Source organism: Cuculus canorus, chromosome 3 (assembly GCF_017976375.1).
Source record: "Cuculus canorus isolate bCucCan1 chromosome 3, bCucCan1.pri, whole genome shotgun sequence".
In the NCBI taxonomy this organism is placed as follows: Eukaryota; Metazoa; Chordata; class Aves; order Cuculiformes; family Cuculidae; genus Cuculus; species Cuculus canorus.
Window position 1 is genome coordinate 83,367,222 of NC_071403.1, and position 24,391 is coordinate 83,391,612.

At 37.8% G+C, this 24,391-nt stretch overlaps 1 protein-coding gene across 3 annotated transcripts in view; it reads left to right on the forward strand.

The window, feature by feature from the left end:
* The window catches only part of MACROD2 (mono-ADP ribosylhydrolase 2), an 891,375-nt gene that overhangs the window by 180,067 nt on the left and 686,917 nt on the right, over window positions 1–24,391 (forward strand). For all 3 annotated transcript variants that reach the window (XM_054061688.1, XM_009556568.2, XM_054061687.1), the window contains exon 4: window positions 11,025–11,054. In XM_054061688.1, the coding sequence (XP_053917663.1) occupies window positions 11,025–11,054 (30 nt within the window). The remainder of the gene's footprint in view (window positions 1–11,024; window positions 11,055–24,391) is intronic.

Below are 24,391 nucleotides of genomic sequence, written 5' to 3' on the forward strand. Positions count from 1 at the left end.
CACACTAAAAATACCCAGTAATGGGGGAAAAAAGGAGCAGCATATTTTGAAGTGATTAATGAGCTTTCCCAAATTTATCTTCAGTCTAATTTTCTGTAGAAATTGTTTGTAGGATTATTGTATTGGCTTTGTTTCCTTTGTCATAAGCTCTGATTAGCGAGCCACAGTCCTTTTTATTGAAGCGCTCAGTGACAGTTAGGTAGTATGGCATAAAAAAAACCTTGCGATTAAGTTGTGAGCCAGGCAAAGGATCAGACTTGTTTGACAACTTGTTTTATCCGGTGGTACTATTCTTGAGTCAATGGCAAACTGTTACTAGAAGCAGCAAAAGAAAATGTTAGCAAAAATAGCAAGTAAAAGTAGTTCTTGTGGTTTTGGGTAGTGGTTATAGCTGAAAGGATTTGTGGTGGAAGTGCTTGTGGTGATGATGGTAAATTAACCACAAGCATCTTTGCCACAAGGGGGTGAATTCTCATCATCCGTCTTGGGTTCACAAATCACAGACGTCCTGCATTGCCGACCAACAGTGCCTACACATCATCACTGGCCTTTTAGGGAAATCAGTCTTCCACATGTGGTCTTCCGTTATGCATCCAGAAGCTGTGTCTGCTCTGGAGAACTCAAATATATTGCCTAACTGAGCATAGCCCTACACAACAAGGTAGCATGAGTCCTACTTGATATGGGCAGGCAACATTTCCATATCTAAATTCGACCAGCGGAATTAGCAGGAAGCAAGGATGGGAAATTCTAGTGATGGTGCTCTGATGCATGTACGATGAGGTTATTGATGGGATGTTGCAGCTTGACGGTTTCTTTTTCTGCATGGGATTATCAGTGTGCGACCGTGCAGCCAGCCTAGCCTCCTGTTGCGCTTCAGAGAAAATGAAAGATTCTTGTCCAGCCTAACCTAGTAAATTTTTCATCAAAGCCTTAATACCGCTTCTGCCAGATATTATCTGCTTGAATGCACAGTTTTATAACAACAGTACCTATTTACTGCAAGTTTTTTTTTTTTATTATAGCTTTAATCTCCTTCATCATTAAGAAGTGCCTGTAATGGTAGTGTTAAAGAGATACTTTGAGAGTATAATAAAACTGACTCCTCGCTTTACGTCTCACGCAGCCATGGGGTACCCAAGGAGCAGCTGTGCAGCAGATATGCAGGCAGGGAAGTGTTTGGTAGGCAGGTAACTGAGCAGTACAGCTCCAAGCTGAGGATGGGTGAGATAAATCATGAACTGTGAGCATCTGCAGCTGGGAAAGATTAGAAATCCTCAACAATCTGACTGGAACAAAGAACTGTCCCACACAATCTGAAATCCTGTCATTGCCAGGAACTTCATCTGGGCTCCTGGCTTTGTCACGCCTTTGAAAATATCTACAGGCCTTCACATCATTTTGATTACTTGTGATCTCCCTTTTCTTTAAGCTTCCTGAATAGAGTTTTTTTATATTTTCAGGGCATGTGACAATGGTAAGCTAAGAGTAAAAATATTTTTTTCCTACATTTTCTCAAGCTTTAGATTATTTTTCTCTGTTTTAAGAGATGTTATGGATTGTACGTTTCAGAAACAGTAAAATGGAGAGGATAATCATGTTCTTTCTGACTAAACTGACTTCTATCATAAAAGGGGCAATTTCTGATTTCTGTGACAGAGTAAGTTGATGGTTATGCTTTATTCTTAAAATTTTTTATTGTCTTGTCAAGATTTTTCTTCCGGATGGTAACTTTTTGAAACAATCAATTAAGACAAAAAGTATGGATAGTGTATTTAACAGTAGTATACAGAAGCATTTAGGACGATATTCTTATAGATAGTGTAAGACGTCTAGTCCATATTTTAATGTAATGTGTTATTCCTGGTTTGACTGAAATATTCAGGTTATTAAGTTCCACTTTCCCTTATAAATGGATACATGACTGTTATATAAATATTTAGCCCTATAGCAACAGTTCAGGTCTATGTTTGAAAACAAAAACGGACTGTAAAATACATAATCAGATTCTCTTTTTCTTCTGTAATGTGGCTCACGCTGACCACAGTGGGAGCTGCTTCTAATTTCAGGCTATATAGAGTAAGGATCATTAGAGGGGTTACACAACACCTTCATATGCGGAGCATGTTACATTCACCCAGTTGGATACATTTTAAAGTAGACATTACTTCAGTGCTTCACTTGCAGGCTCTTCAAATCCTACATGTCTGCGCTAGTTGCTTGCAGGAGCTTGTAATTCATTGTCAAAATCTTCCTTCCGGGCTGCTCTTGCAAAAACAGTGCAATAGCACCTTGTCTTCCTCTAACTTTGTGGCAAAATTTGCAAGTGAAGTCTTGTCTGCATAGCTGGAAAAAAGTTTGGGAGGGCATGAGTTGTGCCTTTTTTTTTTTTTTCCTTCTCCTCCTTCTCCTTCTCCTTCTCCTTCTCCTTCTCCTTCTCCTTCTCCTTCTCCTTCTCCTTCTCCTTCTCCTTCTCCTTCTCCTTCTCCTTCTTTAAAACTGAATTTTGTTCATGGTGTTAATATTGGTGGTGTGAGCACTTACTGATTTTACTCCAAAATTCTCTCACCGAGGTCACCCCTGCAGCTGCAGCCAGGGCTGACCTTGCTCAGACTGCCTTTGAGTAAATCAGAAGCACCATGGGGTGTGCGTGCACCACAGGGTACCTCCTACTGCCGGTTTCCCTATGGAAAAACGCACTGTGGTGCTGTCAGGGCAAGGCCCCAGGTAGCTTCTTTTCAGCGGGTGCCTTTGATTTCATAATGAGTTAGGGATTTTTATTGTTTTGAAGCCTGAATGTTGAATATTAATTTTTCAAGACTGAAATATGTTAGTTCTCATCACCTTTTGATTTCTTTTTGATTTTCAGAGCTTAATTGTTGTTTTATTAAAACTCATTGCAATCAGATATTTTCCTTCTTGAAGTCAAATGTTATGCAATTATCCCCTAGAGAAGGAAATTGAAATGAAATCTTGTGATTAGAAACACCGTAAGTACTATACCAATGTTTGAAAAAGAGAAAGCTCACGAGGTTGTGTTCTTGTGTAAAGGTAGACTTTGGGAGGTTCAGGGCTGGATGTAATTTTGAAAAGAGAAAAAAAAAAGCACAAAGAACTTCTATTTTTTTTTTCTATTCCCAATAACATGTGCTCGTACCTTGGAGATACTGTTAAAGATGCCTGAATTATATACGTTTCACTAATTATCGTGAGATAATTACTACCAAAACTACTTTTCTAATTGTGCAGGTAGAACCTAGGACTACCTTTTACTCTATTTTGTGTAGTCTTTGAAATATTGATGATGACTCTACTTAAATGGATTAATTATATACTGCAGCAATTTGATTCCCTTTAATGTTACATTTACAAACCACACAAATGGCCCAAATTATTAGATGAAGAATTGGCTGTAATAGGCCTGAATATGTTTTTTTCCCCCTTCATTATTGTGCCCTGAAGTAAGTTCCTGGCTTTATGTTTCAGCTCAGCTTTATTTTAAAATACATTGATGATCTCGAAAGCAACTTTAAGTGGTTGAGCAAACCACAAATTGACAGAAAAAATGGATGAAATCTTCATTTATGGCTTTCTCTTTAGCATCTGGTAGTCTGTATGTCAATTTATCAACCTGTGTTTTAGAACTAAATTACTCTTGCTTTGTCCCTCTCTCACATTTGCCAGAAAGAATGAGAGGGATGTGAAAATGAGTGTGCTTTCTTCAAAGGGGTTCACACAAAATGAGTGACATTTCTGTGCTCACCAGCCAGTTTTAGCCTTTTCTAGCTCCTCTTCAAACAGCTTGTGATTCAATAAGTCTGTCATCTTCTCCCTCCCAAGGATGAGATCACCCTCATGAAACAAGTCCTTCTGACTGTCCTTCACGAGGTGTTGGTAGGAAATCTTTTCCTTTCGCATCACTTTCTTTCCTTGGATTTGGAATAGAAGTTTCTGTCTAGCTGAAATTAATACCAGTGAATAAGTGTGAAGGGCATGAATTTCATTGGTACAAATGTATGAACTGCTGCTTTTGCAGGATTTCACCTGGAAATATTTTACAGAGTTGTGTTTGGGACTGAAGATCTCCTGATTAATAACTTTCTTAAAACCTGATTCACCTATTTTTTGGGGATATTCTTTTAAGTTGAATTTTTTGCTGCAGTTGGCAGACTTCCTCACTGAGAAGCAATTGTGGTGGTTTGGAGTCCTCAGGCTACTGTAAAATTTAAGCTCCCTTTTAAAGTTGGAGGCTAATCTTCAGTCCATATGAAAATTTATACAGCAGCATTTAGGAAGTACTCTGGGCCAAACACCTCCTCATGTATTTTTCTCAGCGTGTTAGTTAACTTCAATTTCTGTTAATTTTCTCTCACTACATTAAAGCAATTAATGTATTTCACTGTAAGGTTGAAAACCTGTCATTTTGCTCCTTCTGCTTTGAAAGTATGCCTCCGATGTACCCTACATTTTAAATGCCAGCCTGATAGCTGTATGCTTATTTCTATACCGCGTTCACAGTACACTGGTACTGCTGCTGGCTGATGTTTTGCCTACATTGGTTTTTGTGGGTTTGGTGTGGGTTTTTTTTTACTCTACCTATGAAATTTCAGAGATGCTTTGCATATGACTGATTAGGCTTAATGGGTGCAATATATAACTTTTAAAAATAGCTTTCTTGCATAAATGCACATTATATATTGAGTTGCTAATGTATGAGAAGAAGAAAAATAACTGAAAAGTTATGACAGTTATTGTTTCCTTATTGAATTCAGAATGTTGTGAAGGCAATTTCCTTGACAGGATCAGCTCCAGACCACTTAGTAGTATGCTGGTTTTTAATTTTCCTTACTTTACCTATGGAATACCCTTTATAAGCTTGAAATTAAAGATAATGACTGCTTTATTTGCCAAGACAGCAAAACAGTTTTAAAAATTTCTTCTCTATACAGAATTTGTGAGGGAAGAACAGAGTAGCACATGCTGTATGATGCTGAAGTTGTCTGAGGTTGAAGTGACAAAGCCATTTTATTAGTTTTAAATACAAGCCCTGTACTTGAATTGTACAAAGCCTTGCATTAGATTTTGTTGATCTTTAAAGTGGGGTAAATTTGTGGCATTGTGGCACTTTCAGTACCTGGGAAGAAAGGAAGGCATGAAAATTCAGTCCCTTTCTTTTGTCTCCCACATCATCTCTTTTGCTAACACAAATGGTGGAAACTTCATAAGCAGAATTGTTTGGACTTACAAGGTCATGCCTCTGGGCATCTTAGCTTTTTTATAAAGAGAGCTTGAAGCTGGTACATTTCCCTAAAATAAGACTGGGTAGACATTCACTTCTATTTACTGAGTTTTTTTATGGGCGGAAGAGGAGAAGATTTCTTACTAACTGGAAGTTCAACCCTTTGGGTCAGTATTGAGAATATGATCTGCCCTCAATTGCCTACTAAAAACAGACAAGCCCCCAAACCGTAGGGCTAAACTCAGAAGTGCCTTAGCAGCCTTCAGGAGCAGAATGGTTTGGGATCAAGTCTTTGGCTGATGCAGGGATTGCTCCACGGAACTGCAGTGTGAGGGCTGCATGCGCAGAGCAGCCAGTCCTCTGTGGGGACTGGCCCGCTGCCCTTGCACTCAGGGTGTAGCCGTCTATGTGAGGCTCCAGCTTGTGCATGAGCCAGAGGATTCAGTCCCAGTTCAACTCTTTGGTGTTAGTCCAGAGAGGCGAAAACCCTTTCCAGATATAGAGGGAAGCAAAATTTTTTTTGTAGAGATCTTCTGCACTGTACGAAACAGCTAATTGAATTGCTGCCACCTGTATTTAGGGAGCTGTTTCTGGTGTATGGTTGCATGCAAATTATCGTCACACCCTCCCTACTGAGTAAGTATTTAAAGGCTGTGTTTACAGAAGGCATATAGGTGCCTGAAGATGCTAATAGTGGTACTTACTGAGGTCCCTAAATGTTTTAAGTTGATCTTATTTTGTAGGCTGGGTGGTTTTCTAATTTCCAGTAATCTTTACTTTGCATCATTAAGCACTTACATAAGTTTGAAAATCTGGCCCAGTCTGTCATTATAATGCTATTTTACCTCTCCTGATTGCCATGGCTTTGTGTACAAGAAAGTATTTTGAGTGAAGTTAATTATAGTTGTGACTATACTGTACTACACTGTGTATGGCCGTATTTTACTTACTATATATACTTCGAAATTACTTCAGGATCTTAAAGCCTAAAGATTTTTACTTTAAGGCACCAAAACACATCTTATGTTAAAAACGGTTGAATGTACAAGGTGCAGCTGTTAGCTCACTCTTCTTTGTTCTCTCTGCTTTCTTGAGAAAAGATCAAACAAAATGCAGTGACAGGTAAGGATGTCTCACAAAACTTGCAGAAGAAATGTAGCTTCCCTTTCCACAAATTACTGATACTCTGCTCACCAGCTGCCTGTTATGATGTTTTATTGATGAATAAAAATGGTGTCTGAGGCAATAGAATGTCTTCCATCTTATCACACTGCCAGTTATAAAGATGTCTCCTTGAATAAATTTCACAATTAGAAAGTATTGACAAAAATATTTAATCTTTTTTACATCAAAATAAGCTCAAACATCTGCTGCCAAAGTCAGACAATATCAAGTAATCTTTTAAAAATATATTTTTATTATACTGACAGATGCATGGCTGCATGACATAGATGTCAATTTAAGTTACTAGTGCCATTAATACTTGACAAAGACGAGCTCCCAGAAGAATTTATGTTTTTAAAATGTTGTCAGATGAGTATATGCCAACAAAAAGTAACCAGAGTTATTCAGCTGTGCTGTTAACAAAGATAAAAGCATGTTATCTCCAGAGACATCACAAAAATTGGTATTCGCATCTTTTCTATTTTCTAAATTCCACAGAATTGACAGTAGAAAAAATAATTCAATGTCTGCAAAAGTCTGTTTAAACAAACCATATGTACATGCTTTTTCTCTCTTTATACCTTTTGGCTTACAGCGAAGAAATATTTTCAGTTTCATTTGAGGTGAATGTCTTCAGCATTCATTTGCTTTCCATGAAATTTCAAGTGATCCCACTTCTTGAAAAGGACACTCTTGTAAAAAGAACATTGTAAGACCTGTTCCAGGGTTTCTGGTCTGCTTTTTCTGTCACAAAAGTGTTAGAAACCTATATGACTTAACTTGTTAAGAAAGCTGAGATTTAAAACATTCAAGTCCAGTTTTTATTTGTCAGATATGCTGGTATATCCATTACTGAAATTTGTACTTTTTAGTGTCACTAAGGTTTCATTGTGGGTATTCCATAATGACAAACTAAGCTTACTTTAAATTCTTTCCTTTCAGGTCTTTTGTTTTTCTTTTTTCTTTTTCCTCTCTCCTCATAGAAGTGTTTTGGAAGAAATTTTTTTTCTTAGGGCAAAAGTAGAGTTTTCTGGTAAGGCCAAACCAGTGTTTATGGAGTTTGTTTAGTGGAACTGCTCCTCTGTGTCTAAAGGCATAAAAGTTTATTCCATTAAGGTGCCAAGTCATTTGAAATACTGAATTTTCTGGTTGAAACTAGGGTCATAAACATCTCATTAAGGAATAAGTCATTACACTGAGCAATTAGAGCCTGTTTTTTCTTTTAAGTGGATTGTTTTTAGAGCGAATTTTTTCTTCGAGATGAGCCTGAACTTTGTGGAAACAGTATTTATTGCTACTGCTTCTAATATATCTAATGAAAAGAAATCTAGAATTAAAGGGCTGAAATCCGTATTACTACTTCACGACATACTTCCGTTCACTGTACTGAGACAGACTCTGAAAGTGAGATCTGTATCTCAAAATCCAGAGTTCCAGACTCCTTTTAAAGCAGTGGCGATGTGCAGCATCTCCTGTGATGTGATTTGTCCCATCCTGAAGCCGCTATTTAAAATACACCACAGGAACTGGACCCCAAATATGGCTGGTTGTTTATTTTTTTTTTTAATTATTTTTATGTTTATGGAGGCCTATGTTGCTGGTGCGGGCAAAAATATTTAAAGTTAGATGAGTTCTCACCTCTGCTGCTTCTTGCAGGCCATCGCTAAGTGAAATGTTTTGGAAGGGCTTTATGTGTGTGTGTTACATTTCAGTCTGACGAGGAAGTATGTAGTGTGCTGGTTGCCTGACCACTCTTTGTCATCATTCATATCATCATATAAATGAGTATATCTTAAAGTAATACTACAAGGTGCGTATTGTGACTGGATTTTCAGAGTTAATGCCCAGGAATCTGTTGTCGGCTGTAGTTCATAAGGAGGCAATTTTAGAAAGTTTGGGCAGGTTGAAAGGGTAACATGGGGAATGAAATGAGGTGCAAGAAGTCTTTACCTCACATTTCTTGGGACCCCTTCTTATGCTTGTTTGTTTTCTTTTACTGTTCTTTGTCTTGGTAACTTGGTAATGGGTCAGTCCTTTCCTCCACCCCAACACTCCTCTGGCTCGAGAGTCTTGACCAGCTCTGGTATAGAGAAATAAGGACAAGAGGCTAGTCAAGATGGATTTACTAGCTGTCTACCAATATTGTCATGTGTGCTGTCTAACAGTTGGCATGCCCTGGGTTTAACTGGGGAGTTGTGCATGCACAGTGTACTGGCGCAACCTGAGGGGCAGTTTGGACTGCAGCATGTTTAGAGGTTGAAAGCTCCCAAGGTCCCTCCATTGGTTACCAGTAACTGCCCACAGTTGAAGCTCTACAGCAGGAGCCCCTTTCAAAATGTTTTGCAAGAGCTGATCATTTGGGAGCACTTACGAAGAAAACGCAGCTGTAGATTAACACCAAGGGACTGAGAAGAGAGGAAATGCCTGCTCCAACATAATATGATGATATTACAGCCATGGGGCTCTGATGACCTTCTCTCTGGTGTAAAACCCCAGCTTTTGCTGGGCAAAAGTGGTTTTTAAGTGCTAAGTAACAAGTTGCTTCTTTAATGATAAGTCCCAAAGTTGGAAAGAGGTATATTTTATTGAATCTTTCAGGTACAGTCTGAAAATAAAAGTCCTTGCTTTCCTGAGTGACACATTTTCTTTCTGGAATAGATACTGTAAGTATAATTCAGTCATGTTCTTTCCTGGAATCATAGGAAAATGGTTTGATTTTTCTCCTAGTATGCAAGCATAATTTTTTTTTTTAAAAAAAAATGCCTATGAGTTATTACTGCAATTTCAATAGCTGTACTAGATGCATTGCAGCCAAGAATCTATTTGAAATGTTTTTGCTGTTTCCATAGAGAAGTTTGTGATGCTAAGTTATACTGTATGTAATTAACAGGCTTTGGAAAGTATTGGAAAGATGAACATTGTAAGGAGAACTTAAGGAGAGAAACGTAATTCTCTGAGAAGCCATCGAATGAGAGTTTGCAATAGGGATGTTGGCTGAGTATCAGAAGAAACTTTTTTAGCAGTAGAAACTTCCGTAACAATGAGGTACAACAGGTCTTTGCTCCGTTTCTCAAATCTCTCAAATGCAAGAACCAAAATCCTAGAACTTGTCTCATTCAAGAACTAGAATGGCAATTGTAGGTGCATTCTGCCGTCTCAAAAAGAATAAGCTTGTAGTGGACTCACGTAGTAGATGATACTTTGATATTTTTGTTTTCTTCTGGTATGAAGTACGCTGATTTTATCTCAAACTCATTTTACTGCAGGGAAGGTGATATTACCTGTTACAGGCATACTTTGAAAACTTCTGTAAAATTATGAGGGTCTGGTTTAAATTTGTGTCTGTCTTTAGTAGTGTATTTCAGCCAAGGCAAAAGCAGGAAAAGGGAGAAACATAGAAGTTAAATGATATGCGTTGCAATATGTCTGCCCACATTTATTATTACTATTATTATATCTTCTTCAAAGGCAGTTTATATGTGGCAATATTTGTTCCTTGCTAGCACTTTATAGAAGATAGACAAGAGTCTAAAGCAGTATTGTTATGCTATGTAAAAGCAAGGTAACTGTGATGGTGATGTCCTAGCAACACAGTTGGTTCATGGGATGTAGATACATGAAAGGCGAGAATCTCAAGCTGATGTGACAGCCAAAAGGAAGGATTTCTACTCCCTTCTACAAACTGGGTTGTCCCATCTTCTCTTTCCTGGCCACACTGTTCTGCCACTTGCATATCTCTTCATAAGCCACTTCACCTCAGTGATGTTTCCTGGAGCAGGAAATGGTTTGGTGTCTTGCTTCTCCTTTACTCATGAGCAAGTCATAAGAAATACCTGTGTCTATCCCTTATACTCTTGCTTTTATACTGTTTTGTCTATATTATGATAAGACAGGTATTTGTTCCCACATATCTAAAAGGTGAATACATTACTGAAGGCAGATTTAGAAGTCCAAGCTTTCCTTCCATTTTTTGTCTAAGCAGTTAAAGGAAAATGTTTGGCATGGCTCCAATCATGCTTGCTTAATTTGAAGGACCATCTTGTATCTTCATGCTCTGAAAATTGCTTTCCATAAGTGATTTATTCATTTCTGGCATGGGTAACTGGATGGTTACAGTACAGATGCAGTTAAGTATACTAAGTGAAATCCCAGCTTAATTGCATACAATGGTAAAATACCTTTTCGTATCAATGGGGCTAAGGTTTCTCACCACCATCCTCAAAGGTCCCATGTCACAGAAAATAGAGCCAATCAAACGTTGTGTCAAAGTGCATTTAAGTTTCTCTAAAATGAAAGGCTTTTGGTAGTCAAAGAGGGATGTGGTTTATAGAATTATAAATTCAAGATTGTAATTTCATAAGCTATTAAGCACATAGCTTTAACAAACTGTATTGCTCTTTTATTTATTTGCTTGTATGTTCAGAGGTATTGCAAAATAGTGTAAAAGTGACTGATTACAATTTACATAAAGGATTTTTTTAGCAAGAAACGGTTTTGGATATGTGGAGAATAGCATAGTTACTGAAAAAATGGAAAATCTCTTGTGAAACATCTTCTGTTTTAGTTCCATCTATATTCAGGAAGCACAATGCTAATGATTCTCCTTCTGTTTTTCTTGCAGCTAATTCCAGCCTTCTTGGAGGTGGAGGAGGTGAGTCTTTGCTTAATGCTGTATTTATTCTTAAATAAGTGTGAAATATATGCTGAACAAACATAGTGTTTTGTTGGTTATAAAACAATATGTGGTGATTTAAAAAAATGGAAATGTAAAATTATTAGATGGGACTACTCACCAAAGTCAATAATATTTAATATGAGCAAGAAACAGAGTTTGTGACTGCTGCTGAATCCAATTTCCCCTCTGGATTAAACTGTGGCTGACCTTTATATAAAACTGACTGATACATAAAGGAACTGAACTGCCTTGTGTTATGGTTAAGTGTTTAGGATTTTTAATTCACTTCAAGGGAACCTTGAGTGCATGTTAAATAAACAATTTTAAGGGAAATGTTAAATAATTAAAAAACAGTAAAAGGTCATTCCAGTAAATTAATAAGGGTTTATCTTTATTCTGTTTCTTTTAAACATAGTTGCTTACACAATTCTGTTTGCCAGAATATTCAAGTAGATTTCACTACAAATCTTTGGTGCACGTAAGACGTGATACCAACATGTCTGCTAGTAAAACAGAGATGCTTAAGTGCATTTAGTGTGTATTGTTTCCAAATACACGGATGCTGTTTGATTTTAGTAGATCGATGCTATTTTGCTTTTTGTAATTCTGTAGTACCATGACTGTAAAAGCTTACACAAGTGTTAACAATTCAGGAAAAAAACCTCATGAAGAGCTTGATCTCAGTTTTCTGTGACTTTCCCAGCCTCCCAAGGGAAGTGAAAGAGCTCCGTTCTGGAAATTTCACAGTGCAGGAGCAGTACAGGCAGCTACTAATCTTCCTTCCTGGCTGGAGTTAAAAGGACTTGATGATCAGAGCTTACATATGCAAGGGTAAAGGAAGGGGCTCTGTAAAATGACAGAAGATAGCTGTTGTTTGTGAGTCTTGAGGATAAGTCGTCAAAGTTATTGTTTTAACAGCCTGAGCTGAACAGATGTCCCTTATTTGTGGGCCATGAAAAGGTGCTTGATAACTGCACCTGGGCAGCTAAATAAAACAATTCATGTTTCTCAGCCCTGTGTGTCTGGACATTGAAGTACAGGGAAGCCTTACCTAGTAATCCTGATGGATTAATCTGTTTCTTTTGATTTGAGGTAGTTGTTTGTAGTATACAAAATTTTTCTGTGTTTAAAAGTTAATCCTTTTAAAAGTAATCCTTTGCTAGCCGTTCATGTTCCTGTGGATCCCTGTTACTGTGGAGTACTTTCTCTCCAGCACTTGCTCCCGGCTGGTAATGTGAAAAAAAAATATATAAATCAATGCAAATGTTCAAATTCCAATCAGGTTCTGAGAGCACTGCTGCTACTGAAAGGATTTGGCTATTGACTTTCCATGGTATTTATTCAGCTGGACTGTTCTTCAAAAGTTGATATCCATTCAGCGTGGCACTAGATATCTAAAAGTGGCTCTCCCTCTATAGCAGATGGGATGACCCCACACCATGGCTCAAGACGGGATTTTTCCTGTATTTTAAGTGTTAAAAGTGGGAGAACTTCAGTCAAGTTAAAAAAACACCTCACCCCCGCACTCTCCTGCCTCTTCAGGGCAGGCGGAGGTGATGGTGACACAAAGGCTGGCTCGGTGTACTGCTTTACCTTCTCTTCTACATCTCCTCTCTCCTCCTGCCCTGGCATCATTTTGACGTTCACCACCACTGGGAAGCTAATGTGACAGGTCAAGTTTTGGCACAGGTGTTGTCCCTTGGGGAACTGGCTGCAGGTGGCACAGGGCAGCCCTGATGCCCTCCTACAGAAGAGGTCTCCCTGCAGCCTCCTGTGGCAAAACACAATCCCAGATTCTTTAATCTCTGGTGGAAGAATAAGAAGATACTTTCTTGCCTATGGTGCAGGTAAAATACCAAGTTTGTCTATTTTATGGCTTAGACTTTGACTACTGATGGTCGAGGGGCTGTGTTTGTGCTCTGGATGTACCATGAGCCTCTGGTACCTGAATTCTCCTAGGTCTTCCGAGTCTTTTAAGGAGAAATTGCAAGAAAATTTCAGCCAAAGTACTCCCAAGTTTGGGCAGCCGTCAAGGAGTGTCCATGGCTCCATGTTTGGGACCATGCATTGGCTGTGCCCTTTTGGAAAAGGGAAGGGAGCATAGAGTCTGCAGGCTGGAGTTTGCTCAGGAGAGCACAAGATCTGTAGGTGGGTGAAGCCCAGAGCCCCTACTTCATAGATAAATGACATGTTACTGGTAATGTGCATTTCTCTCTAGAAGGGATTGTTTCCTTTCCAGCTGAATGGGTTTGTATTTTACATTCTGGACTTATTTTTTCCTTTATCCAGAAGGAAGTGGTGGCAGCACTCCATGTGAAGTATTGCTTGTGAATTATTTAAACTTTGTTATATACGTAAACACCAAAGCCTTCTTTTGATTGTAGATGCTGAATATTTATGATAATGCGTAATACCAGTGTAGTTTCTCCAATAATGGGATTCAGATCTCTTCAGTAATGCTTGTTAATTTAATCTCTTTGTCACTGCTGGAGGTATGACTATTAAGTTTGTTTTACAGGAAATGAAACCCAGAAATGTCTGCTTGTCCAAGCTCATGCAACGAGTTTTGTGATTCTGAGCCGCTTTTGAGCTGTTCTGTTTGAAAATTTCCCAGAATTGAACACACACAGAAATGGTTATTTGAGGACCTTGATGTAACGTTTGTGAATTCCTCACTACATAAGTTAAAACTACTTCTGGAGGAGAACTGTTGAGGAACACAATAAGTGATGGCAGCAAACCTAGCACACTTGGTTGTAAGTTCAGGTGCTGGTGGTTTTGGGTGGCTGCATATCATCCATGCGTCACCTTGAAGCCACATCAGGGTGTGTGTGTACTTCGATTTCCCAGAGACAGAGTAATGATTTGTTCTTGGATTCCCCATTTGAATGCTGTCTATTCATTTCCATGACCGTTTGGAATGAAGAGATAAAAGTACAAAAGATACTGGGAACAATTTTTCACTGAACTGTTTAGTCGTAAAATTGAGAAACCCACCACAGTCTTAGAAGAATCTTTAGTTAAATATAGATGTTGGAGGTTTCTTTCTGCTTTTCAAACAACTCTGAAGTTTCCAGAATTTCATTAAAAGTTTGGCGAGTGAGCCTTTTTTCTTTTTTATTCTTTATTGTTTTTAATAATTGATTTTTAATTAGGAGGTGTATTTCACTTTCAGGTCTAGATTTATCACGCATTTGGCATCAGCATCTCACTGCTGCTATTAATTTCACAGAACGTTATGACTTATTTGAGCATCGTGTTTTATTTGTCCCATTATGTTCAACAGTGCAAGGGTGAATATTATTAAGAAAATTACCTGTATGGAGAGAATGAGGAAAAAATCTTGATATTTTGAGAAAAAGACACCCCTTTTAAAAATGTATCATGAAGTTCTGGCTGTTAAGAAATTGAAATGCTCTATTTTGCATGGTGGTTTTTTTTCCTTTATGTTCTTTTACAGCTGTGTGAAGGAATGAAAGTATGTGATTTCATGCACTTTGTTAAAGCAGAGTGAGCAAGAGCTGAGGTTTCTCCTCCTCCTTGTGGTTCTGGATATTCTGTGGAGTGTTTTGGGGGTTTGTGCCCTACTATCCTCACCTGGGTTTCAGTTGTTTTCCTTAGGTTCACTTTTCCTTTATTGCATTTGCTGACTCTAATCAAGTTCTTGTTGCATGCTGATTTCTGGATTGGCTTGCTTTCCTTGACCTTAAATTGAGGATATATTTAAAATAGCAAGCTAGGTAGTTTTTTTTGTTTGTTTTTTTTTGGTCAGGAGATTTTTGTTGCCTATGCTCAAGTTGGGGAAGGAGATATCGTTTAGTGTGTCCTGTTATGAACATAATTTTTGTCAGCTATGTACTTGAAAATGGTAATTTTGTCTTTAAAAACTCTGAGAGGAGACAGGTTATGTTCACAGTCTTTTGGAAGCATTGTTTAAACCCAGTTTAAGTTGATCGCCCCAAAAGATCTCTCTACTTTTCTGTTTCCATCTCTCTCTTTCTCTCTTTCTCTTTTGGCCAGTATAACTATGTCTTTTCTAGGGCTTTTGCTGGCATGGAAAAAATTAATTCCTACATAACCATAAGTATGTTAGCATATCTTAAATGTAGAACAGACCTACCTTTTTAGTCTGCCAAGATATGGTTTGTAGGCATGTCTTTTTAAGCAATTGCTACAGCATGAGGAACTTTTATTATGTTCATGATCACAGTAAGGAACTGGGTTTTCTCTGTGCATTTTTGAGTAGACTCCATTTTGGAAGTGGGATTTGCTTGCCTTCTTTGTTTGCCTTTACATCTGTGTTAGATTATAATAGTGGCAGAAAAATTGTTTTCTCCTGCTAGAAAGAATTCACCACAGGCTGACTTCTATCCTGGAAAATGGGTTTATCAGGAGGGAAATGAACTGTTCAATAGCTGGAGCCCTTGGCTGAGCCTGAGCACAAAGTCACATGAAGGAGGAGACGGACTTCATCTGAGGGTCAGTATGTCACTTCAAAATGTGAGCAGCTATGCTAGCCTGCATGCAAGCACCAAATGCCACATCAGCCCAGGGGGCTCCCCAACGTATGGGCATGGATCTGGTAGGGAGGACACAGGGTTGGATGGACATCTGCACCTTTACAGAATGACAACCGAGTCGTCTGGAGCAGCTGAAGCACCACTAGGTACCAATGTTTAAGCATCTGGATTGTACTGCATGGGTCCAAATTGGCGGTGGCGTTTATCTTCAAACACGGGTAGAGCAAAACCATCACGGCTGCTGCTAATGCTATGGGAATAGAGGATAACTGCTGGTAGGGTGCTGCTACAAAATCACTGGGGTTTGCCAGCCATGCTGTCTATTTGTCAATTGATTGCAGGCTAATGAGTTCAAAAAGCCGGTGGTTAGTAGTGGCAGGAAGGAAGAGCTGACATAAATACATCTTCTCAACATCCCTCCCTTTGGCCAGGGATGAAGTTTGTATTCTCTTGGCTGTGGCTTAAGTATGCTACTAACCATTGCAAGCTACCTCTGATAGTTAAATCTCTACCAAAGCCAGAGGTTTTCCACTATCAGAATAGTAACTACACGTCAGATTAGAAAGCAAATGAATATTTGACCCTGAGAAGTGAAATTTGTACGAGAGAAGATTGGAAGCAGAAATATGACAACTTGCAAAGCACTCTGTAAAATATATCAAAGGAGAATACTTTAAATATCAGATTGGCCCTACTCTAACCCATTCAAAATGTTTAACAGGAAGAAGACAAGCCTGTTTTATCCTAAACCAGGATGAGATGCTCTCTGTTTCGGATTTTGCAGGGCTTGGGCTTGATATTTACATAATTTAAATGCAAGTGAAGCAAGGGTTTAAATCCAAAGTTCAAATTTGTGCATGACGTGCTCATAACCTGAGTGTATTCCTTGAGAGAAGAAGAAAGAGTTTGGGAAAAGAGCAGTGACAGGATTCTTTCATCAAGAAGATAAGCATTATGATTTTGTGGGTTTTTAATGCCGGTCTGTTGGCATTTTCTTGTATCATGACAAACACGTTTGTCAGATTGGGGTGTACTTGCAGCAAATGGCTTCATGGAACAAATGTGCTTCATCTGGGACTTCACCGAGCTTCAAAAGCATTCAGTTGCTTTGTACACTCCGTCGTCATATCTTAGGTATTTAGATAATAGCTATGAAGGTACAAAGATTTTCCTAGCGAATAATGATCATGTAGAAGAACTGATAATTTAAGGCAAATGGCCATTTGCCTTTGTTGCTAATTAATCCCTTTCTGCTAGAAGATTGCTGCTGCAATTCTGTAGGGTTGTTAAAGTGTTTTATCTCTTTTTACTATTTGCATGCTGTTCTTTTTCATCTCTGTAAATAGAGTGGGTTTGAGAGGGCTGAATCCACCAGTTCCCCCACTGTGACAGTAGATCAGCCAATTAAAATTTTAATATTTATGCACTTACATATTTCGTTCTGTACAGCTGTAATACCAGTTCCATGGTAGCCCAGTAGGTTAGGGTAGACTGTAACCCTTTTGAGGTGTTTGGTTCAGTCCCAAATCTAGTTCTTATTTATAAGCTTTTTGTTGGATTAGAGCAAAGCAAATAGATTCCTCTATAATTTAGCTGCTTTTATAGAATGTATTCAAACTTCCTGTGTAAGTTAAGTCTTTCTTTACAGGTCAGTTATTCTTGAAATGTTTTTTCTTTCTTTCTTCAATGTGTATGTATGTTTTCTTTTTGCCTTCTGTTATTGCAATGGATATTTCCATGTGAGTTTCAGTTCAGCTTTAATTAAAATTAGTCGATTTTCTCATTTTGTAGTGCATCTAGAGATACAGTGATGATAGCTCTATAAATAAATAAGTGTAGGTTATTTCAAAAGGCCTTTAACCCAAACTGCCATGACTCTTCTTAAATGTGTGCTCTTCTATTTCTCTTTTTTCGGTTGTTGTTTTTTAAATGAGATGTATTTTACTCTTTGGCTAGGTAGGGTGCTAACTTCCTTTCTCCAGTCATTTTATACATTCTTATAGTTATGGGTGATCATCATGAATAGGAAGTCTCTGGATTAATTTTGAGTATTTCTTAGTTGTTGCCTAATTGTATCCTGTTAATTACACTTTCCCAGCAGTTACTTAAAAGAAATAAAAGAAATTATGTTTTGCTATTTACAGAATCTGATACAGGTATGTGATCAGGTGTTAAGGTTCAAATGTGTGCATATACTTGTTGATGCACATAAGTGACTTTCCGTGATGATGACTTTCTTTATAATACACATTCAGCCTATGATTCTTAAAGTGCTGCTCCTATTCCAGCCAGTGGTATAGGAACATGACTGTCTGTTTCTGTCAGGAAATTAATCTAAAATTTAGTGTCTCCAGGCATACTTAGTTGGTGCTCTCCTTAACCTTTTAATATTGCTGCTGTGTGGGCATAAGTAGGCATTAGAAAGTGATGTTTTATTTTTCTTGGTTACTGAATGCTGAGTCCACAACACTCTGAGCTCCCACAGAATTGTGGAGACTATTTCTTACTCTGATGGATGGTCACACTGTCCGCCCTGGTTTTGTTTAATTTTCTTATGAGGTAACTATATTGTTGTGTAACCACAACTAAAAATGAACAGATACAGATTCTGCCATATATATATGTTTTTCACATATACATACATATATCTGTCGAAGCATGTCACTGGATACATTTGAGACTGAATTTTGCAGTCTTTTCAGAAAGTCAGACTTAAAGAGTGTGTGTGTATGTATGTGCACATGTGTATAAATAAAAATATGGCATTAATTTTGTTAGACTGGGAAAGACCTTCAGTTCATGGTCATTGGAAATTTAAGGTGCTCTTGATTAGAATCCAAGCCAAAAATGCCGGCAGTTATGTAAGGAATGTATTATTTCTTTCTTTTGTTTTTGTTTCATGTTATGGAACAGAGGTGCAGATCAGGATGAGAGATCACAAACTTTCCCAAATCCACAGATATAACACGATTTACTCACAGTATGTTTGTTATGTGAATTGGACATATGCTTTAAAATTTTTAAACGCTTTTTCTTCATATAGACAAACACATATGTCTCACATGGATGCCTTATATGAAGAAAATACAGTTATTTTTTCATTTACCGAGCTGTTGCTCAGGCATCTTAGGATAGTTGAGGCATCTTAGTTCTGTTGAGACTCTCCTTCTGTAGTTGAAGGCGAAGAGCACTGCTCCCAGGGTGAAAATAGAGTCCGGGATTGCAGGAAGCAACATGTGTGGCTGCGTGCTACAATGAGAATATAGTCAGACATCCAAGTGTATATATGTGCCAGTCTACAGAAGACAGTTTTTAAAATTAAGCAAAATTGGTTTCCTTAAAGAAAAATCTAAGCTGGGACACCTATCAAAATTTTCAGTTTCAGGCCAGTCAATCCCAACGGTGTCCCTTTTGCTGAGGTAAGAACAAAATGAGCACTGCAGTGAGGACATATGTTGCTAAGCTGAAACAGGGTCTTTGTTTTTGAAATCTGTTTTTCAGATTTGAGGTCTAAAGCTATTTTCCTGGTCCTATAACAGAAATATTGCCTATTCAGTAAGAGGAAAATGTGAAATGCAATTCAAAATATTTAAAAACCACATTTATTTATTTTTACAACTGACATTAAAAGAAATAGAATGTATGACATAAAGGAGTGGTATAGGTACTTGACTTGTAGACATAGAGGCACTTTTGAGTATCAAACCATTTACTGAAGCTTTCATGTTGGTATACCTAAAAGGAAAATAAAAGACCTCAATCAATAGAGAGTTCCTTAAAAGTATCTCTAAGCCCCAAACTCTTTACGTACTGCATCAAATGTGTATAAGTGATATAGGTGGGGACAACAAAGCATGGAAAAATGGTGTGCAAAGATGTTGGTTCATCTTTTTAAAATGTGTGTGTCTAATAAAATGAACAGTACCCCTCCTCAGAAGAAGGGAGAAGATAGCTCTAGCTATGTCTGCTGATGTACTTGGGCATGAAAACTTGTATTCCCCACAGGTCAGAGATTGCAGGTTCTCATCGTCCCTAATGCCCCACCTCCTGCAGTGGAAAGACTTTACAATTTCTTCTTTTTATTTGTCACGAAAGCAATTACTTCTTAGTTACTATATATTCAAAGAAAATCTTCAATAAAACCTGAGATTAAACTGTAGAAGAAGGCAAAAAAACAAGAAGCAAAATGACTGAGATATGGAAAAAGTTTACCACACTTTTCTTGCTACATAGGATTATGAAATCGGGTCTGTCTTCACCTCTCACCTTCTATTTCAAGTTTTCTGCTCTTTCCACAGAGCTTCACTACTCACTTTTGGTTGCTCTTTGCTGATCACAGTTTTCCAAAGTTCCTTTGTTCTGGGCAAAATGCTTACAGATTATAACGTGCAGCTTTTCAAAAGCCAAGAAAATCTCCAGCAGAGCAGCTGGCAAGATGGTTGAATCTTGGAAAAATCTGTCCTCCTTTGTTTTCTCTGTGTCTGTCTTTGCAGTTCTCTTCCTTCCAGTTTTGAGAACCCTCTGTCAAACAGGCAGTGTAAAGTGGAATGAACTTTTGGCATAATAAAAAATAAGAAATGTGGTGATTGCTGACAAAGGATTAAAACTCTTATATAGCTAGAACTGATTTTTAAGAGACATTAATGGAAAAGCTGCATGTACAAATCTGTTTTGCAGTTGGTTGTCTTTTCCAACTGATAAAATTGGATGGTAATGCAGCTTACAGTTCTTAATTTTTGTTATCGTGCCATACAGTGAGCTACAAATGATACTCCTATGACTTAAGAAACAAATAAAAAAGCTTGCGAGCGCGCACACACACACACATCCCCCTATACCCCTACCCCCCCCGGCCCTTTCTAGGGCTTTAGGTTTAGCTTTGTAGATTCATTTTAGACTTTATTTTAAAAATAATTTCTAGTGGGGGAATAGTAAATGTAGGTGTGAAGTAATCAGGGACAGGAACTGCTGAAGTTGGCTTTGATGTGAAAGAAAACACATGATGAAGCTCATTCATAGGAGCATTATTATCACAGAATCTAAATGCTCTGCAGACCTTTGCATTTATCCTAATTGCTCTGTAAATAGAGAAGTGATGTTTTCTCCATTTTACAGCTGGGAAAATGAGACAAGGAAACCTTATGTTTTGTAAAAGGTCCAAATAGAAAAGAGCAAAACTCTGCTCTCTGAGAGCAAAGCATAATTCACTGGGGTTTCATAATGCCTGTATCAGTTTTGCAAATAAGAATTTTGTTTCGTATCTGGAAAGAAGAGGAATTTTAATTTTAGTGCCAGTTTCATGAGTAGAAACAGGATGATATTTAGAAAAAGAGAAGACATGCTCTACTGAGAACAACTTTCTGACAATTTAGACCTTAATTGGTTATACAGCAAATTCTCTAAAGGAGTGGCAGAAAGATCACCAACTGCAAACAAAATACTGCTAGATACCCAGTATTACACTAATGGAGATAAAACTGAATATAGGAAAACTGTAATGTGTTTGCGGCTACTACCATTAGTAATTCTAAATAAACAGTGTTCACCTGTTCTTATTTGAGGCTTTTCTATATTAAGTTAGAGAAGGGCTGCTTCTGAATTTGTATAGCATTAATGTCAAAGCATTTTAAAATCTTTTGATGACAAAAGGACAGTCTTCTGGATTAAGAAAGAAGAAGAAGAAGATTTTACTGTCTACCAAGTCTAGACTCTTCCAACAGCAGAAAAGTTTCAGTGATTCTCCCGTTAAAAATTCTGCCGTATGATTATGAGTGAAATAGTTGGGTTTTTTTCTATATAAAGGTGCCTTATTTACACCTTTTTCTTGTTCTTATGTGAATGCCTTGCACTGTGTAGAGTCTATAGTTTAAATGCTTTTAAAGCTAATTTATCTTTTTTAAATTCAAAATCATATTTTTCCCATTTGGACTGACAGATCTGTAGTGTTGTAGTTTTGGCTACATATACAGTAGCAAAGAACAAAATATTTTTTGTCACACTTCTACTGTTACAGTTCAGTCTGTTCCTTTTACATTATCAGCTTGTTTCTCTGGGCTTCATAAAGACATCTGTTAATTTTTATTGGGCAGGGTTGTAACTTAGCAAGCTCATGTAAGCTTCACAAATCATTCACAAATGTGGATGATTAAATCAATCATGTCTTGGCTGAGTGATCTATGAGTGTATTTTACGCACACAATGTTAAAAGAATATTATTAAGGTGCAAAATCAAGTACTAAAGTTAGGAAGTGCCAAAATTGAAGTTGCCTGCAGGCTCACAGCCTTTATGCATATATGTATTATGATATTGCTTCTAACTGTACAACTGCACTGCTTTTCCAGCTGGAACCTCATGTCAGTCATCCTCTGTTCCAAGCATAAACCATGTTTCACTTTTTGTGTACTTAAACTCTGGTCTGCAAACTAGTATTTGTTTTGGTATTTATCAGTTTGGTATATGATATCATAAGTAAATCCAATATTTTATCGGTAATGTATTTGTCTTCCTCAAAACAATGATGTTATCTTTACCAAAATTAAAAAAAAAAAAAAAAAAGAAGAAAGTTTAAGGTCACAGTTCTGTTCAATGGGGGACTAATTTCTGTAAAAAAACTGAATTCCTTACATCTCAAAAAGTAGGTCAGGTAAATTCGAAGTGATCCTGCAAACTGGAACTTGTACATCAACTCTGGATGTAATCCAACTTTATTAATTGTATAGACTGGAATTCACCTTGAGAATCCCATTTTCTTCTCTACTACTGGTTCTAATTCCCACTACCTGCATTTTACAGTTTAGTGCTCCCTTAAACATATCCATTCAAAAGACTGTTGGCTAAATTTTCATATTAAAGAGGAATTAATTTTAGGGAGGCTGTTTTACTTAGACAATTTCAGACTGTGGTCTTAAAAAGGTTTGCTTTGACATGATTAAGGAGCAGGGTGCTGATGGATAGAGGAGATGGGTGTGGAAGCAAGTGGGAGGGGGAGAGATGAGTGATAACTTCCACTGCTGCTGGGCAGATTGTAATGTGAGACCCTGTTCTCAAACATCTGAGGTGCCAGGAGTGGGTGTCCCCCTTCTAACTTCTTACCTTAATGTTCACTGCTATAAAGTAGTCTTTGTGTGTCTAGCCAGTCACAGTTTCTCACTGCTCCTGGCTCGTTTCTTCGCTGGGAAATGGTTCAGTTTTAGTCCCAGGTCAGTTTTGCAGATTCTCCCTCTTTGAATTTGTGTCTGTGCCCTTTCATTGCCAGCTTCACTTTTACACCATATAACTTCAGTTGCCAATCCGTCTTGTCTCAAACTGTGCCGTCCACCCCTAAATGCAGGTAGAGCCCCTTCTTCCTTTCACCAGTTTGCACTGGGATGAGGGGAAAGGTATTCTGAACAGGCAGTAATTTGTCAAACCAAAGAGATTCGTTACTTAAGGCAATGAAAGAAAACTGCCAATTTCAGAGTTGCTGTATGTGAAGAAAAACTTTGTGAAAGCCTGCAGTCACAGTTCTCATCTTTGTTTATCTTTTAATCACAATTTTGATTTAAAATAGTAAGCCCAACCTAAGCTGTACCACGGTGGTCACCCTGTCTGCTGTTCCATTGCTGTTAGGAATGAAGGCAGTATTGTCGCTGTAAAGGGATAAAGCCCCTGGTATTACTACCTTCTTTGTATTTCTTCACTCTTGATGATTCGGCAATGATTTCTCCACGGGGATTATTTGTTCAAGGGTGGGGCCCCTGTTCAATCCAGATATAACCCAGCTGCGATGGAATTTAGCCTCTTCTCTGGGTTTGCAAGCAATTAGTGCTTCAGCCTGGACTGCTAGCCCTCCTGGAGAACAAAAGATTTGGTAGAAAATTGCCCCTTGAAATGACAGCTGGACAAAGAATTAGCAGATTTATCAGCCAATTATTTCAAGTCACTTTGTACAGAAAAGAAAAGTAGCATGACCTCAGCATGGACCAAGATGAGACCTCTTATATCCATAAGTTTATATGTAGATAACTAGTTGGACGGGTGTCAAAAAAATGGATATTCTTAATAACATCAGGTACAGATAAGAGTCATATGTGAGTTTTGAAGGAAATTTGCTCTGATGACAGGTCAGTTTTTCATCAGGAGCTGGAAAATTGCAAACATATGATTATTCAAATAAGATGGTATCTGCAAATAGGATATGCTAAGGAAATACAGTAAAGTTCATATGCGATATTATTATCTTCTCCCCCGAGAGTTGATTCAGCAGGAGTAGTTGAATTTTTTTTAAACATAAAGAATGTGGATGTTCAGAGGAGATTGTTTCATTATAATGGAAAAAAGTACCAATGCCATCACATATTAAATAGGATTCTCTCTTTTTTAAAATTAATTCCCAAATTTGATGCAATAAAATTTTAACAGTTGTGGGAGAGCTCCTGGAAGACCCTTCATTATACCTCATTATTACAGCATATGTGAAGCCATAGTACCCTTGGTTGCCATAGTTCCTTATTTAATCAAGAAAAAAATGTTTCATGGCTGCACAGCTGAGTAACCTTATGTATCTATAGTATTCTCAAGAAACAATCATATCTATACTCCATACTATCTTAATGTGAATTTTTCTTCAAAAATTCATAAACAAGGCTCTAATTTTTATTTCTTGACTACATGGTGAAGTTTAAGGTCAGACCACAATTTTGCCTAGTGCTTCTCTGGCTTTTCTTAATAAATGAAAGGCTTTTTTCCTCTGCAAGGCCAAATGTGACTGCAGGCTTTTAGTATTGCAGCACAAGGAAGGCAGAGAGCCCACA